General features: G+C 28.9%; 2 protein-coding genes across 2 annotated transcripts in view; both read left to right on the top strand.

The window, feature by feature from the left end:
* LOC134834577 (uncharacterized) overlaps positions 1-6898 on the top strand; it is a 43995-nt gene extending 37097 nt beyond the window's left edge. Inside the window, exons 2-5 of the mRNA XM_063849304.1 lie at positions 4021-4101; positions 4210-4590; positions 4646-4752; positions 6651-6898. Coding sequence (XP_063705374.1) covers positions 4021-4101; positions 4210-4590; positions 4646-4752; positions 6651-6770 — 689 coding nt within the window. The 3' untranslated portion in view covers positions 6771-6898. The remainder of the gene's footprint in view (positions 1-4020; positions 4102-4209; positions 4591-4645; positions 4753-6650) is intronic.
* A 2591-nt stretch (positions 6899-9489) lies between these two features.
* On the top strand, positions 9490-11274 carry LOC134835253 (TRAF3-interacting protein 1). The gene has a single exon (XM_063850124.1). It carries the CDS (start codon positions 9490-9492, stop codon positions 11272-11274), a length of 1785 nt encoding a protein of 594 aa, XP_063706194.1.
* The last annotated feature ends 3508 nt before the right edge of the window (positions 11275-14782 follow it).

Below are 14782 nucleotides of genomic sequence, written 5' to 3'. Positions count from 1 at the left end.
ATTAAAATAGTTTTTCAATTTTCAACCAAATTTAAAGAACAACTTTTTTTAATTAAGGAAATGTAAATAATGCCAATTAATTTTATTTAAAATCAAGCTTAGGTTGCTCCAAATTTTTTTTTGAACTTTTTGTCCCATGTCCCATTTCAAAAGTCAAAAATCCATTGGGGCCAAATAAAAAAAAATGAAAATTTCATCAAAATTGACCATTTTTTGGTTTTTTCATATTTTTTTAAAGAATATTCTAAAATTAAAAAAAAAATCAATTTTTAAGAATTTTTTTTATTGAAAATAATATTTTGACATGATTTTTTTTTAAATTACTTTTAAACATTTTTTAAGTTAGTTTTTTTTTGGTTTAAATTTTTGCCTTAAAATCAATGAATTTTACCTTATAAAAATCTCAAAACTATAAAATCTCAATGTACATACCATAATAATTACTAAAATATTCATTATTGATCAAAAATTGTTAAAATTTTGTCATTTTGTATGAAAAAGTATTTCAAAACTTTTGTTTTTTTTGCTCCCTATTTTGAAAAAAAGTTCTCGGAGCGGCCTTAAGTCAAATTAACATAAAAACTTAAGTAACCTTTAAAACAGTAAAGTTTTTTTTTAAATTTTTTTTTTTACCAAAGAATTAATTTTAATTAATAATAAATTAATTTTTTCATTTGACTTAAGATTTTATAAGGCCTTGCTTTTAAATTTTCCATTTGTTAAAACTTTTTTAACCTTTTAAAAAAATTATTTTGTTAAGTTAAAGGTTAAAACTTTAAAATTCACTCCTCATCAATCTACAAGGCAGACATGTAAGTGCGCGATAAAATGTCAGGAAATCTGCATCTGTTTGCTTATTTTTTTTACGAACATTACCGGTACTTTGCCAAGAATTTGATTTGCAATAAAACGAGGAGTGGATCGGTATTTATAGTCACGAGGCATGCTCTTTAAATTTGACAAATAATTCACTTTAAACTTAATTTTCTTTTGTTTCTACCAAAAGATATTTCACAAAGGCAATTGTATCGCAGCCACACAATAAAATCACCGAGTGGAACAATTTCAATGTAATTAACATCAAATAATTGTGCGGTATGATGTTGCACGACACAATTAAACGATACTTTGTGGCCATAAATTAGATGATTAACTTCGTCGTCAATCAATATTCTAAAGAGAGAGAGAAACGAAACTGTTGTGAAATGGCAATTTAATAATAATAATTACAACAACATCAAACTGGGAGAAGCAGTACGAGATGCAAAATATTATTTTTGGTTGTAAATTTGATGTTCGACCTGTAAATAATGAGGTTATTGTCTGTTACTTACCTTGTTGTCGGGTGTTTTGTAATAGCTAAGAGGGATGTTTCCATTGTGTTGGCGAGGTAATTAAAATTATTACCATAGCGGTGCTGATGATACGCCAATGATCGTAATCGAAATTCAAATATTTTGTGATGCCAACCACATGAATTGCGGTACTACGGAATTACCAGCGACGACCAACAGCGAGGTTAATAGTTCTTCCTTGTTCATGTGACGCTAATGTGTTTCAGCTCTATTGTATGATTGGGTACATATGGACCATATTGAGGTGTTATAAAAGCAATCCGATAAACATGAGTGATGATGGTTTTAAGGCATTTTACAATAAAAGGTTGATATTCGGTTGATGGATTCTAGGAAAAAAAATTGAAATACAATTGAATTAGATGGAAGCGATTTTCAAGGTTTATACAATTTATTTCAACATACCTATATGAGTCCTCAAAGCTCTCAGCTAGATTTTCACGTAAGTATCTTATAACTTAAAAATTCATTAGTAAATTCAGGTTTGCTATTATATGCTAAAAAAAGTTCCTGGTGCTAGCTAAACGGTTTTATGTATATTGGAAAAAAATTTTCTCTTCACAATAAAATGTTTGGAACATATTTGAAATGTTAGAAAAATACCCGAATATACTTGATTGTATAATTTTTTACTAACTTTGAGGGATCAAGAAACTCGTCAAATGCTTCAGTTAACATCAGCGTTATATGCACAAAATTGCTAAAGTCAATTTCTGCTTCGTTTGATTGCTATCTATTGAATCCATTGATTTAATACATCCCGGAATTAAGATGTCAAGCAATAGTATTTTATTGAAGTAAATTATTTTACAAAGTTACAAAAATTTACAAAAAATATTTAAGGTCAAATGCCAGAAAAAGTCCCGTTTTTAATCAAGCTTGGGACGTTTTTGAGCCGGAGCTTGTCCTCTTGGCGCTTTGGGAAGAATATTGGCGGCGGCTACATACTTTCCAAAGTATTCTTTTTTCATTTGGCCATACTCTTGTCTAATGTGGTCATGTTTGCACCCCTGGATGCTTTCACATCATAGTGATTTTGAGTGGCAGTATTAAGGAAAAGCCCGACAGCATGAACAAGTTTTGTTTTGACAGCAAGATCTCCCACTTCGTTTGAAACTTTCTGCTGAGGATTTTGCCTCTAATTGACGGTTCGGCAGGCTCTTCGGTATGGGAACACTTCTTCTCCTTCGGTACTCATTTTCACGCGCAACTGTTTCACTCTTAATTTTTTAATGGCGTAAGTAAATATTTTAAGGTTTTTTATTAAAAAAAATTCCAAAATTTTTTTGAGCACCTTGCGCTTTGTTTTATCCAAGAATACGTGTTCGTGCAATGCCTCTAAAGCATCTACGCAGGCAACGTACGTTCCCATAATGACTAACAGGTCGCTTGAGAGCCCCTTCGAAATACTCACTCTATATCTCTAGACTCCCACAACACGAAGACGAAAAGGCAAACGGTATCTGTTGGTAGTTGTGAACATTTTCACTAAATTCGTCATCCTAATATATTTCGTATGAAGCTTTTTAATATTAAAATTTTTCAAAGTTTGATGTAGTTGGTTTAGATAGGTTCACGATAAATCGTGATTTCTCAAACTTCACTCTTTGGGCAAAACTAATATGTAATGGTTAGTTGCTCCAAATCGCAGAGATATTATGTTCCAATCAAATTATTGGTTCTTATACGGTTTGATTGTGTCCATTGAAGAGCACGCCGAACTTTTTTGTGCAGATCCTTTATTTGAAACACAATACTATCGTTGTTTCAAGCTATTTTCCATTCTTCTTTTGGGACAAATTTATCGTATGACATCATCCATTTGTAAAAAGGTTTTTCGAGAATTCAATCTTTGTTCTATCTTTTCTTGTAAAATGTCATAAAGAAGGGAGTTTGCATGAAAATTGAACCCTTGCCGTAGAGTTAAAGCGTAACTTATAGGTTCGAGAAGGATTCGTCCTCAGGCTTCACGCCTTAGAGGGCTTGAGAGGTAAATATAAAGAAGAGAGCTCAAACTACAATCCATTAAAGAACAAGCCGGACTTCAAGAATTATGACTTTGAGTCCTTTCTTATATTAAAAAGTTAAAAAACTGATTTTTGAATTTACCTCTAATTTACGCTAACCAAATTTAAATATAATTTTACCTGATGTCAAATAGAATTGAAATTGCAGTTTCACTTAAATGTCTTTTGAAACACATATTATATACCAGTTGTACTAAAACAATGCAAAAATCACTCTACAACGTCCTTGTAAGCCACTTTGTATTTTTATTTTAATAAGTCAGCCAATCCATCATAATTCCTTCACAACATTCTGCTTGAGCTCTTTTCATTGCTGTCGTTGAACATTAAAGCCCCATCATTTTTGCATACCAAACTTTTTATTATTTAAAATCTTTTTTTCGTTTTCGCACAACATTTGCCGTAGAACAGTCACAAATATTCTTGTCACGAAAATCATTTAGAAGTAAATTTATCTCATTTAATCCCATGCCTTGCACATGAAGTGAATGTACGGACTTTGTCTTATTATTTTTATAAATACAGAAAGACCTTTGATGACTTTACGACAACAACATGACAGCATAAATTCTAAGAAGTGGAAGACATTTGATATTTCCTACTTTTTTATTTACTTTCAACTTTTGTTTGATTTTCAGGTGGATCCACGAACCTGGTTGGGAAATTCACACAAAGCGTTCGCCGAATCGTTCAAGACGTCAAAGATGAGGGATCACCAAGTACGTAATGCGATACTTTATTCTCAACTTATCTCGCTTACACAGTTTTTTTTTAAAGTTAAGCTGTTCGTTTCTACAAATCCTTTTGAATCTCTTTTTCCTTAACAGGCGGACAGACACGAGAGCAAATCATCGAGACGAATGAGCGTTTGCGGTGCGTGCGTGTCCGTTTGGAAGAGTCCTATGACACGGCCAAGAAAGCTCTTGTGAATCTCATGAACAAGTACGGTGACTCGAAAATCCACAAGAACATCTTTGCGCGCTATCCGATGTTGAAGCTAATGATCAAGGACGTCATCCGGTTGGAAGCCGAATACTGGACCCTCGTGGAGATCCCGAAGCAGGAGCAAAAGGAAACGGTGCCGATGTTCGTGATGCGTTCGTGTTCCATCATGGAGAAGACCCAAAAGTCCGGCGAAGGTGTCAAAACGGCGGCGCGAATTCAGGAGGATGCCGCAGAACGTCGTGAACGCATGGACCGATTAGAAAGTGAGTTCGGTTTCTCATCAATTTCGGGTTTTTCTCATTTTTTTTAGCGTTTTAGCTATGACAACATCCCAGATAGAAGGGGAAAACACGCAAATGATTAATGACATGTACCGTTTATTAAAGAAATATTCAGGATTAAGGAATTTAATTCGCGATCTCAAGGTAAGGAAATTTTTCGCATATTTTTTAATCGAATCCAGCAGCAGCAGCGATAAACAATTTTGAAAATTGATTGTCTTCTACATCGCTCAAAGATACCGCTTGATAGACGCGCACACAGCGATAAATGTCGAGATAGGCACGAATATACAGGACAGGAACGAGGGAAATTGAGAAATAAAATATTGAAGCGGAAATTGAAAACTGTATTATCTTCAATTTTTTTTGCCATTCCTTGATGCTATACACAGTTTTATTATTTTAACGTTCCTTATGCACAAACAAGCAAAAGGCTTGAGAAAAGATAAAAGAGGTAATAACATGGCGATATATTCGTCTGATGACTCCTGTCTCAATATTTTTTCGATCAAATTCGCTTGTTACTGGCAAAGGCACGAAAAAGAATAAGAAACAGAAGGAGAAAAGAGGAAAAATTTATGCAAATTTATTTTATATATATTTTTTTTCGTAGCGTTACAGCTAATAAAATTAAAATGTTTTATTGTGACTCGTTTACAAATTTGAAGGTTTTTACCACTAATGGAGACGTCTTGTCCGTTTTTTATTGCTTTATAAAAAACTCGACTTGGTCATTGTGGTTCAAAGTGCCAATTCACAAGTTATGAAGAGACGTATCAAAAATTAAAAATTGCGCTTGATATTAGCTAAACATTTGGATCAAAATCAAATGTTTAATCTCTAGAAGGGATCAGTTTAATTTACGACTAATAAAGACTTCTTTTGAAGTGCGTTAAAGTCAATATTGTTGGAAAAGTCATTATAAAATTAATGCAGCGCGGGATGGGGGCATTATCAAGGTATTTTCTTGAAGCGGTCTCAGATTTTTAAGGACATATTTGTGGTTCCTTTCAACAAATTTATTTTTTATGACGCTCTACAAAATGTTGAAGCTCAGTATGTCATAAGTGAAAGTGGCGCAATTTATTCGGAAGTGGTCCTCAATAGTCGTCATGTTGAGAAGATTTAAACGGTGCACATATGGGGGCAGTTTGAATGGATCCTGCTACCCAAGATCACGCAAGCAAAACAACAAAAACTGCTTTTGAATGGATTCGATTTTTTATGACGCTCGATAAAATGTTGGTAACAAATATTTTTTGAAAGTCACAAACAATTTTTTTGATTTCTAAATCTGCTGTTGATCAACTATAGGAATTATTTTTTATGCACCTTGTGAAAGTTACAGGCAACGACGTGTCGTGTAATAGAGCTTCGTGTATGAATTCGTCAAAAGTTTTTTTGTTTACGGATAAATCTTTTGATTAAGCTTTACTTGTTTATTAAAAGCTTTTGTTTTTTTCAAGTTAAAAGCTTAGTCAAAAGATTTTAATTGACTGTCTTTCAAAAGTCAAAAAATGTTTTTTTTATATTTTTTTTCTTATTTTTCTAAATGGGATCCAAAATTACAATTTGTGTTTAGTGATCACTTATTAGTGATCACACGAAATCACTTATTGTTTGCCCTGGATGTGGCACACGACGATAGAGCTTCTTTTTTTTAACTTACATATTTCTATTCTTTGAAACTTGAGAGTAGTTTAGGCTTCACTTTGGTTGATACTTCTGGGGCACATAACACTTTTATCTTAGCTTATAGGGGGTTTTCGCCATAAACTGAAAGAAATTCAGTCATTATGAGTTCATTAGTAATTTGTTTCATTTTACATGAAAATTCGAATCTTTCTTATCAGTTCTCAATATTTTCGTCTTCATAATATTTGTTTAAGAAATTAATTCCCTTCCTGAACCTGAAAAATAGAAATAATTTAAAGAACCTGAAAAACAGAAATAAATTTTGAAATTGAAACCTTACCCTAGTTTGACGAAATAAATAATCTTAAAAAAATATTAAACATGATCTTAATTCTTTCCACTTACAGTCCGAATACGATAGTTCAAAAATGTATCCAATTTTCCCGCGCTACACAATACTCAAAGGAATGATCAAGGACATCATGCATCATCCGGACTACATGGAGGTGTGCCACGAAGTTGACTGATCCACGGGGAACTTTTAAGTTTGTATTTTTCGCATTTTATTTGGTCGTTCACGAAATCGTTCACACTTTGGCTTTAATTTGTTATTTAAATTCGAGAGACGAAACGTTCATCATATATAATTAACGCATGCAAAAAATTTAAAAGAAGGTTACAAAATTCAATGAAACACTCAAAAACGCTTTATTTGTGGAAAATCAAACTGTGTTTTTTAAATGGGGAATAAATTTTTGTCCATATCAATATGTAATATTTAACATAAGGTCCAAATATGTACATTATTATATCAATATGTTGACATGACAATGAAGTTACGTTGTACTATAAAATACAAATAAAAATAAACAATAGTAAACGATTACATTAATGATGCGTTTAAATTCATTATTTAGAATCATTAACACTAAATTCACCGAAAAAAATAACAAACACGAAAATAAGCGTAAATAAAACATAGAATAGATTCATTATTATTATAATTATCGTTGAATACATATTATTACAAATAAATTATATCAAAAAAACAGAAACTCAGTGTTTAAACTAACTAATAATAAATAAATAACTATAAAATTTATATCAAATATAAAATTGTTGAAACACAAAAAAAATAATGATGATAAATTATTTATAACTACACTTAAAATTATTTACAAATCGTGATTAGATTAGTATTAATTTGCCGATATAACGATCGAATATTAAAATCGCATCTAAAATAATAATTAGAAACAGTTTATTTATTGTGTGGTTTGTTTTAGCAAATTTTAAAATAACATAATCAACCGAATTTATCGAACCTATCCTCCTATCAAATAGACTTCTATCTCCTATTAAACATTTATATTGTTCAAAATAAACAAAAGAACAACAAAAACCCACCATTTTATACATATTCCTACTAGTACCAACAACATACATTTATAATAAATAACATTTAAGCCAAATCCTATATGAAAAAAAAACTATTTAAAAAAATGAAAAATGCAAAATAATAATTGTCTCAATTAAAAATATGCGAAAACTTTTTGTTAAAAAAAAAATATATTGATGACGATGAAAAAGTTGAATTTTCCTGTTATTACTTGTTTTTTTAAAAATAATTTGGTATTTAATATTATTTTTTTGTAACATTTTACCTTTTTTTGCGTATTTTAAAAACGATAATAATAATATGTAATTGCTGTCGTAAAAATGCCGCAAGCACAAAATTGACACAATTGGGTGTAGCAAAAAAAATATAATTTTATATGATTATTGTTTAAACATATATAATTATATTAACAATGTGAAAAAATGATTGTTATATTTTTTTCTCGATAACTTTTGAGTCCCTTTAAAAATACAATAATTATTAAAAAAGTAATAATTAATTTAAAATATTTATTTAAATGATGATAATAAATAAAATAACATTAACCACTCTGATTTTGGTTTGTACTTTTCGTGGTCCATATAAGTGGTTTTTACAAAATACTGCAAAATTCATAATTAAATTAACGAAACCACCCTTTAATGAAAAAAAATACCAAAAAAAATACATATGTAATAAAGAATTGTTGGACCAGTTTTAAGCTCATCATTCTACCTCAAGTACTTTAATTTACACGAAAAAAAATATCAAAAAATTTTCTGTTGTGTTTTTCTAATATATAGTATCTAACATTAATTAATAAACATTTTTAATATGTTTAAATTTATAAATATATGAAAGAAAAAAAGATTCATAGTGAGAACTAAGTAGATGAAAAAAATATGTTTAATGAAAAAAAATGTTTGCTATGTTTGCCAAATAAAAAAAAAATATTCCAAGCCTTTTTCAATATTAATGTCAAACAAACTAAACTATATATTATTATTGAACTCTACATGAATGTACTTTAAACTATTTTTTGTAGTTGTTACATATTTTATTTGCTGAGCAAAGTTATAAAAAAGTTAAAATTAAAAGTATATATTGATACATTGAAAAAAAAAGTTAGCTTTATATATGATAAAATAAATAAATAATAAAAAATATTCTAGAATGTTATGTATTTGCTTAACAAAAAAAAATATCAATATTATCGAATAAAATATATAAATCAACATTATTATAACATTAACTATTAAACGCAATTTAAAAGCTTGTTAAAGTTTATATTTATAGTATTGAAAAAAAAAATAAATTTTTATAGATCAAACATAAAAATATTGTTAAAATTTTGTTGATTGTTATGACCATTGTTTACATTTTATTTGCATGAATGTTTGTACATAATTTAGGATTTTGTTATGTAGGTATGAAAAAAAGTTGAAATTATCAAAAAAAAAACATCATCATATATAATTCTCTATAAAATATAACATAAAAATAAATAAATATAGATGTACGTAAAAATATATACAAAAAAAAAATAAAATAAATATATATGTTTATAACTGTTTGTAATAATGGCCAAAAATAAATAAAAAAGAAGAATTATCATACAACATTAAACGGTTTTTTTCCTATTCAATTTTGAAATTTAAGGTGAAATTGTTGAATTACATTTTCATTCGTCTCAAAAAAATCTTGAATTAGCAAGTTGTAATTTTTTATTATAAAAGGCCTCATTGTATTTTTAAATTTAATGACGTTTGATATTCGTTTCTATGGTAACTTTCTAGAAAAATAACAAAACAATGTTATTTTTTACATCATTCTTAAATAAAATTTTCATGAAAAATTAATTTAAAACAATGGAAGTCGATATAAAAATAATAAAAGAAACCCAAAAGTCTCTCGGGAAGTTGATTAAACGTCCCCAACTGACGGATAAGCTGTTACAAAAACCTCCTTTTCGCTTTTTGCACGACATAATAAAAGCAATTATCAAGGATACGGGATTCTTAGCGGGACTTTTCACGCCCGATGAATTGGAATACGAGAAAATCAAGGATAAAGAATCCAAAGTGGCTTTTTTGACTAAGTTGATAAATGTTGTGAAGATTACTTCGGGCAAGAATTTGACAGTAAGACCTTCGAAGATTATCGCGGGACTGGAAGCTGCGAAAACGAATGAATTGCTACAGGCAATCGCGTTTTGTGTGGATCAGAAAATTGATAGTAAGGAAGCGATTCAAAAGGTCAAGGAAGAGTTAGGGGGCGGGGATGAAACTAAAGTGGCGCCATCTAGTAAAGTTACTAAACAAAAGGAAACGAAAACTCAAGCTCAAACTAAGAAAGAGGAAAAACCGAAGAAACCAGCTGAGAAAAAGGGAAAAGTGGCGCCAAAGGGAAAAGTTGTCGCGAAACCTGTCGTCGAACAAACTCCTGAACCGGAAACGAATTCAGAATCAAAGACAGAAACTGAGAAAGATAGTGTCAAAGAGTTTAAAAAACTAGAGGAAGAGGCTGCCAAAGCTGAAGTCAAACTTGAACGAGGAAAAAGTGTCAATGAGGAAGAAGTTTCGGAACGTAAAATTTCGCCGCCTAATGAAGTTCCGGCAGTTACAAAACGTCGCAAAAGTCTCACTCATGCGGATGCCGTTGACTCAATTGACCTTCAAAAGGAAGATGTTCCCAAAGAAGAGCCAAATGTCATCGATGAACCTCCCGCAAAAGACCCAAAAGAACCTGAAACCGAACCAGAACAACCCACAGAACCTCCTGCGCAAGAATCTCAACCAACCCCCAACAAACGCACCGATAGTGGGCGCCAAAGTCGCATGAGCGGTCGTCGTCAATCCGTCGACGTCGTAGCTACCGAACAAAACGCCAAACGCGAAGCATCCGCCGCGCAAAAGGCAAAATTCATGCGTACCCAATCCGAGGACAAAATGGTTAAGCTCCGCCCACAATCCGTTCGCCCGCCCTCAGCTCGTCCCGGCGCACCAAAACGTCGCGACAAAAACATCGAAATAATCCTGCAGCCCGAGGAAATTGTCAAACCCCAAACTGACATCATTGCAAAGCTCGATACGCTCGAAGCGGAGCTCGAGGACAACGTCGACAACTTGGTGATCATTGAAGATCCCACTGTCATGGACGACGGCATTATCCCAGCTAGCAAAACGGATCTCATCGATGTTTCCGGCGAAAAAGAGGGCGCTCTTGTCCAACAAATTCTCGAAACGCAGCGCGAATTCACGAACGCCGCCGGAAATGAGCAAAAACAATCAGAAACCACGTGGGAGTCGCCATTCGATAGTCGCGCCTTGACTTCAGCAAAAACTGAGGCCTTGCGCGAAAGTATTCAAAAACTCACCAAATCCGTTAATCCGTTGGGGAAATTGTTGGATTTCATGCAAGAAGATATCGATTCGATGCAAATTGAATTGACGCAACAACTGGAACTTTATCGGACAGCTTTGGTGGATTTGGAAGCGGAAAAGGCAGCAACTGAGGCAGCTCTTCAGCCATTTAGGCAACAAGTGCATCAGTTAAGGGAAAATATCAAACATTATGAAACGGCGATCATGGATGTTCGATGCAACATTTTGAACAACGAACAAAAAATATTCAAAAAACTCAACGAAATTTAGGGCAGTTTCTATTTTTGGAAGGAAAAAAATAACAAAAAAATGCATTATTACTTAGAACAACTGACTTTTTATTAAAAATCTTCAGCATCTGTTCGTTCCGATAAATTTTCCTACCTAAAATAAACATTGTCTGTGAAAAATTTTTCATGTTTCAATGTTAACTACTACCGTGGTGTCGCACAGCGCCGCAATTCCATTTACGTTCTAAAAATACTCCATCCAGTTGCTGTTGCCCGGCATGTCGCACACTTTTTCTCTTAATACTTAAATGGAACGCGAGAAGATAAATTACAACCTTGATATGTGACTAACGATAATTTTATACTTTTTCGTGCGCGATGTTCCGGGGAAATGTAATACTTACAAATAATATTTATAGACGAAAAATGTATAAATTTTAACCTTTAACAAATATCATTAAGGGACCCGGCTCTTCATCTCATCACGTTTTTCGGATTGTTTTTTTTTGTTGGTTTGTTTGTTTTGAGTGTTAAAATGAGAAGTAATGAGATTGGAAAAGTTGTCGATTTTAAACGTTGTCGTATTTTAAAAAAGCTTCAATTTTTTGAGATTTTTTAATGAATAAATATTCAAAAAAATATTTGAAAAATAAAAAATTTAAAAATTAATTATTATTTAAAAATTATTTAAATAATGAAAAATTTTGAAATTTTTTATTAATTATTTCAGGGAATTATTTAAAATTTATTTATATATTAAACTTTAATTAAATTGACAAATTTCAAAATTAGAAGAATTTTTTTTAAATTTATTATTTTTAAAATATTTTTTTATTACTGTTAAATTTTATTTATCAAAGTTTTTAAATTTTTTCTTCATTCTTCAATATTCAAATTTTTTAAAATTTCTTTTAATTTTGTTCCAGTTAAAAATATTTTTTAAAATTTGTATTTTTATTTAATTTAATTAATATTAATTTTATTTTATTTATTTTTTTCGAGATTCTTAAATTTCCTTATTTTTTTAAATTATTAAAAAATTTTATCTTTAAATGAAATTACAATCTTTTATTTTTTTTTTTTAAATTTTTTTTTAATTTAATTAATATTAATTTTTTTTTCTTTTTCTATTTTTTTTTTTTAAATTGATTAAAAAAAGAAATTAGAAATTATTTTTTTAATCAGTTCAAATTTAAAAAAAAATAGAAATTTAAAATTTAAAAAAAATTTAAAAAATTAATTAAAAAAAAAATTAAAAAATTTATAATATAATTAAAAATAAAAAATTAAAAAAAAAAAAATTGGAAATTCAAAATTTAATTTTTTTATTTTTTTTTTATTTTTTTATTTTCAAATATTTTATAAAAAAAAATTATTTTGCTCTTTTTTTTATTTTTTATCGTTTGATTTTACAGAGAATTTATTCACAATTTTTAAACAATTAATTCCAGCTTATTAATTCCAAATTATAACGTAAGAATTGTTAAAAATCAATTAAACATTTAAAAAATTTTATATCAATTTTAAAAAATTTATATAAATTTAAAAAAATTATTAATAAATTTTAAAAATTATTAAAAAACGAATTTAAAAAAAATCTTCAATCAACAGACAGACAACATCATCATCTCAATACCAAATTTTTCTTCTAAAATCCATTAATCCATATGACTCAGAATCTTATTAAATGTAAAAATGAATTTGAATTGACAGACAGTCGATTGGGGAAAAAATTCACGTCGAGCATCGACAACAAATTGGAATGACAATGACACAAACCAGATGCATGTCTACTACTAAACATCCAAGAAATTCAACAAAAAATCAAATTTTCAGAAAAAATTACTGAACTTCAGTGACCTCTTCAATTTTCCTCCAAAAGAAAACAGTTCGACATTGAAATGACTCACGAGAATTGTTGAAATGTCCGAAAAACGAGTCTTCCTTAGAAATTAGTTGGTTAGAACAGCAACACAATGTGACATCAGCATCCAAACTGCCAATATCGCAAATGTGAAGGGGATACGAGTCCAAGGCAGCCACACGACGACAACGACACGACATTATCATCTCATTGTATGTTTAGAGAGTGTAATAAAAGTACAGACAACGTGCACTCTTGTCATTATAATAGCAATTGTCTACTTGGCTCACGTCCAATTTAGTTTATGTTACTGTTGATAATTTTCGTTTTTTTTCCTCTTCTTTTCACTGGAAAGGAATTTAAAAGTGACTTTTTCTGAAAATGAGAGAAAAAAGTGAGAAGAGATTTTTTTGTGTTTTTTTAAAAGGAATTTTCGGTGAGTAATGGCACTTGAGTCATTCATTAGCTGTATAATCGGCTGGTCTTTAAAAGTATTTTGAACACGTCTTTTTCATTAAAAAATTGGAGAGAAAAATAAATAAAAAAATATTTGAAAAATGTAGGCGATCTTAAGTTTAGGTTTTTGATATTTGAACCTCTAGAGATAAATAAAAAAAATTTTCACAAATTTTTAATTTGTTTATTTTTAAATGTTTCATTTAATTAAATTTTTAATAGAATTATAGATTTTTAAATCATAAAAATTAATTGACTTTCATTCTAATCTACTAAATTTTTTGTTATCAATTAAAATAATTTTAAAAATATTTTTGAATATGGCCCTCATAAACTAAATAAGGCACTAGATTAAAAAAAGAAAAATTTTAAACGAATATTTATTATTTATTTTTTTTTTTTTTATGTATGAATTTTAATAAAATAAATAAAAATTTAATAAAAAAAAAATAAATTAAAAATATAAAGGTAGGTACTTTTAAAATTTTAAAAATTAGATTTTGGATGTTTAAATTGGTTAAGTAAAATTTTTACGATTTGAATAAAAAGCCTTTTTGTAATAAAAAATTTAAAATTATTTAACTTAAAAATAACGTATTAATAATTATTTTAATTAATTTTATTTATATTTATTTATTTTTTGAAGATTTTAAATTATTTTAAAGTTTTACTAATTTCATAATTAGGTATAGTTATGTTAAAAAAAAGTTACAAAATATTAATTAGCATTAGTTTTGTCCAAAATTTTTGAAATAAAAATAAGGGTAAAAAAAATAAAAAAAACAAAATGCCAAATTTTTTAAAAATTTATAATCGTTGAGTTTTTTACATTGATATTTGTGTATTAAAAATTGATTTAAAAACATTTTAATTAAAATTTTAAAAAATTAATATCATAAAAAAACTGTCAAAATTTTTTTGAAAAAAAAAAAATTAAATTAATTTTTTAATTAAAATTATTTTTTTTTTTTTTAATAATATTTTATGTCGAAATACAATTTTCAATACAAAAATTACTAAAAATTGAAAAAAAAATTTCTTGAAAAATTATGAAAATACACAAAAAATCGGTAATTTTTGATGAAATTTTTAATTTTTTTTTAATTTGGTCCCATTGGATTTTTAAATTTAAAATGTGACATCGGACAAAACTATTGAGTTTTGCGGCCTAATTTTTTTTATTGATTTAAATTATTATTAAATTAAATTTTATTTTTCCATCAATTTA

Source organism: Culicoides brevitarsis, chromosome 3, assembly GCF_036172545.1.
Source record: "Culicoides brevitarsis isolate CSIRO-B50_1 chromosome 3, AGI_CSIRO_Cbre_v1, whole genome shotgun sequence".
Taxonomy (NCBI): domain Eukaryota; kingdom Metazoa; phylum Arthropoda; class Insecta; order Diptera; family Ceratopogonidae; genus Culicoides; species Culicoides brevitarsis.
The sequence above is the reverse complement of the archived record's forward strand: the minus strand, read 5'-3'. Positions and strand labels throughout refer to the sequence as shown.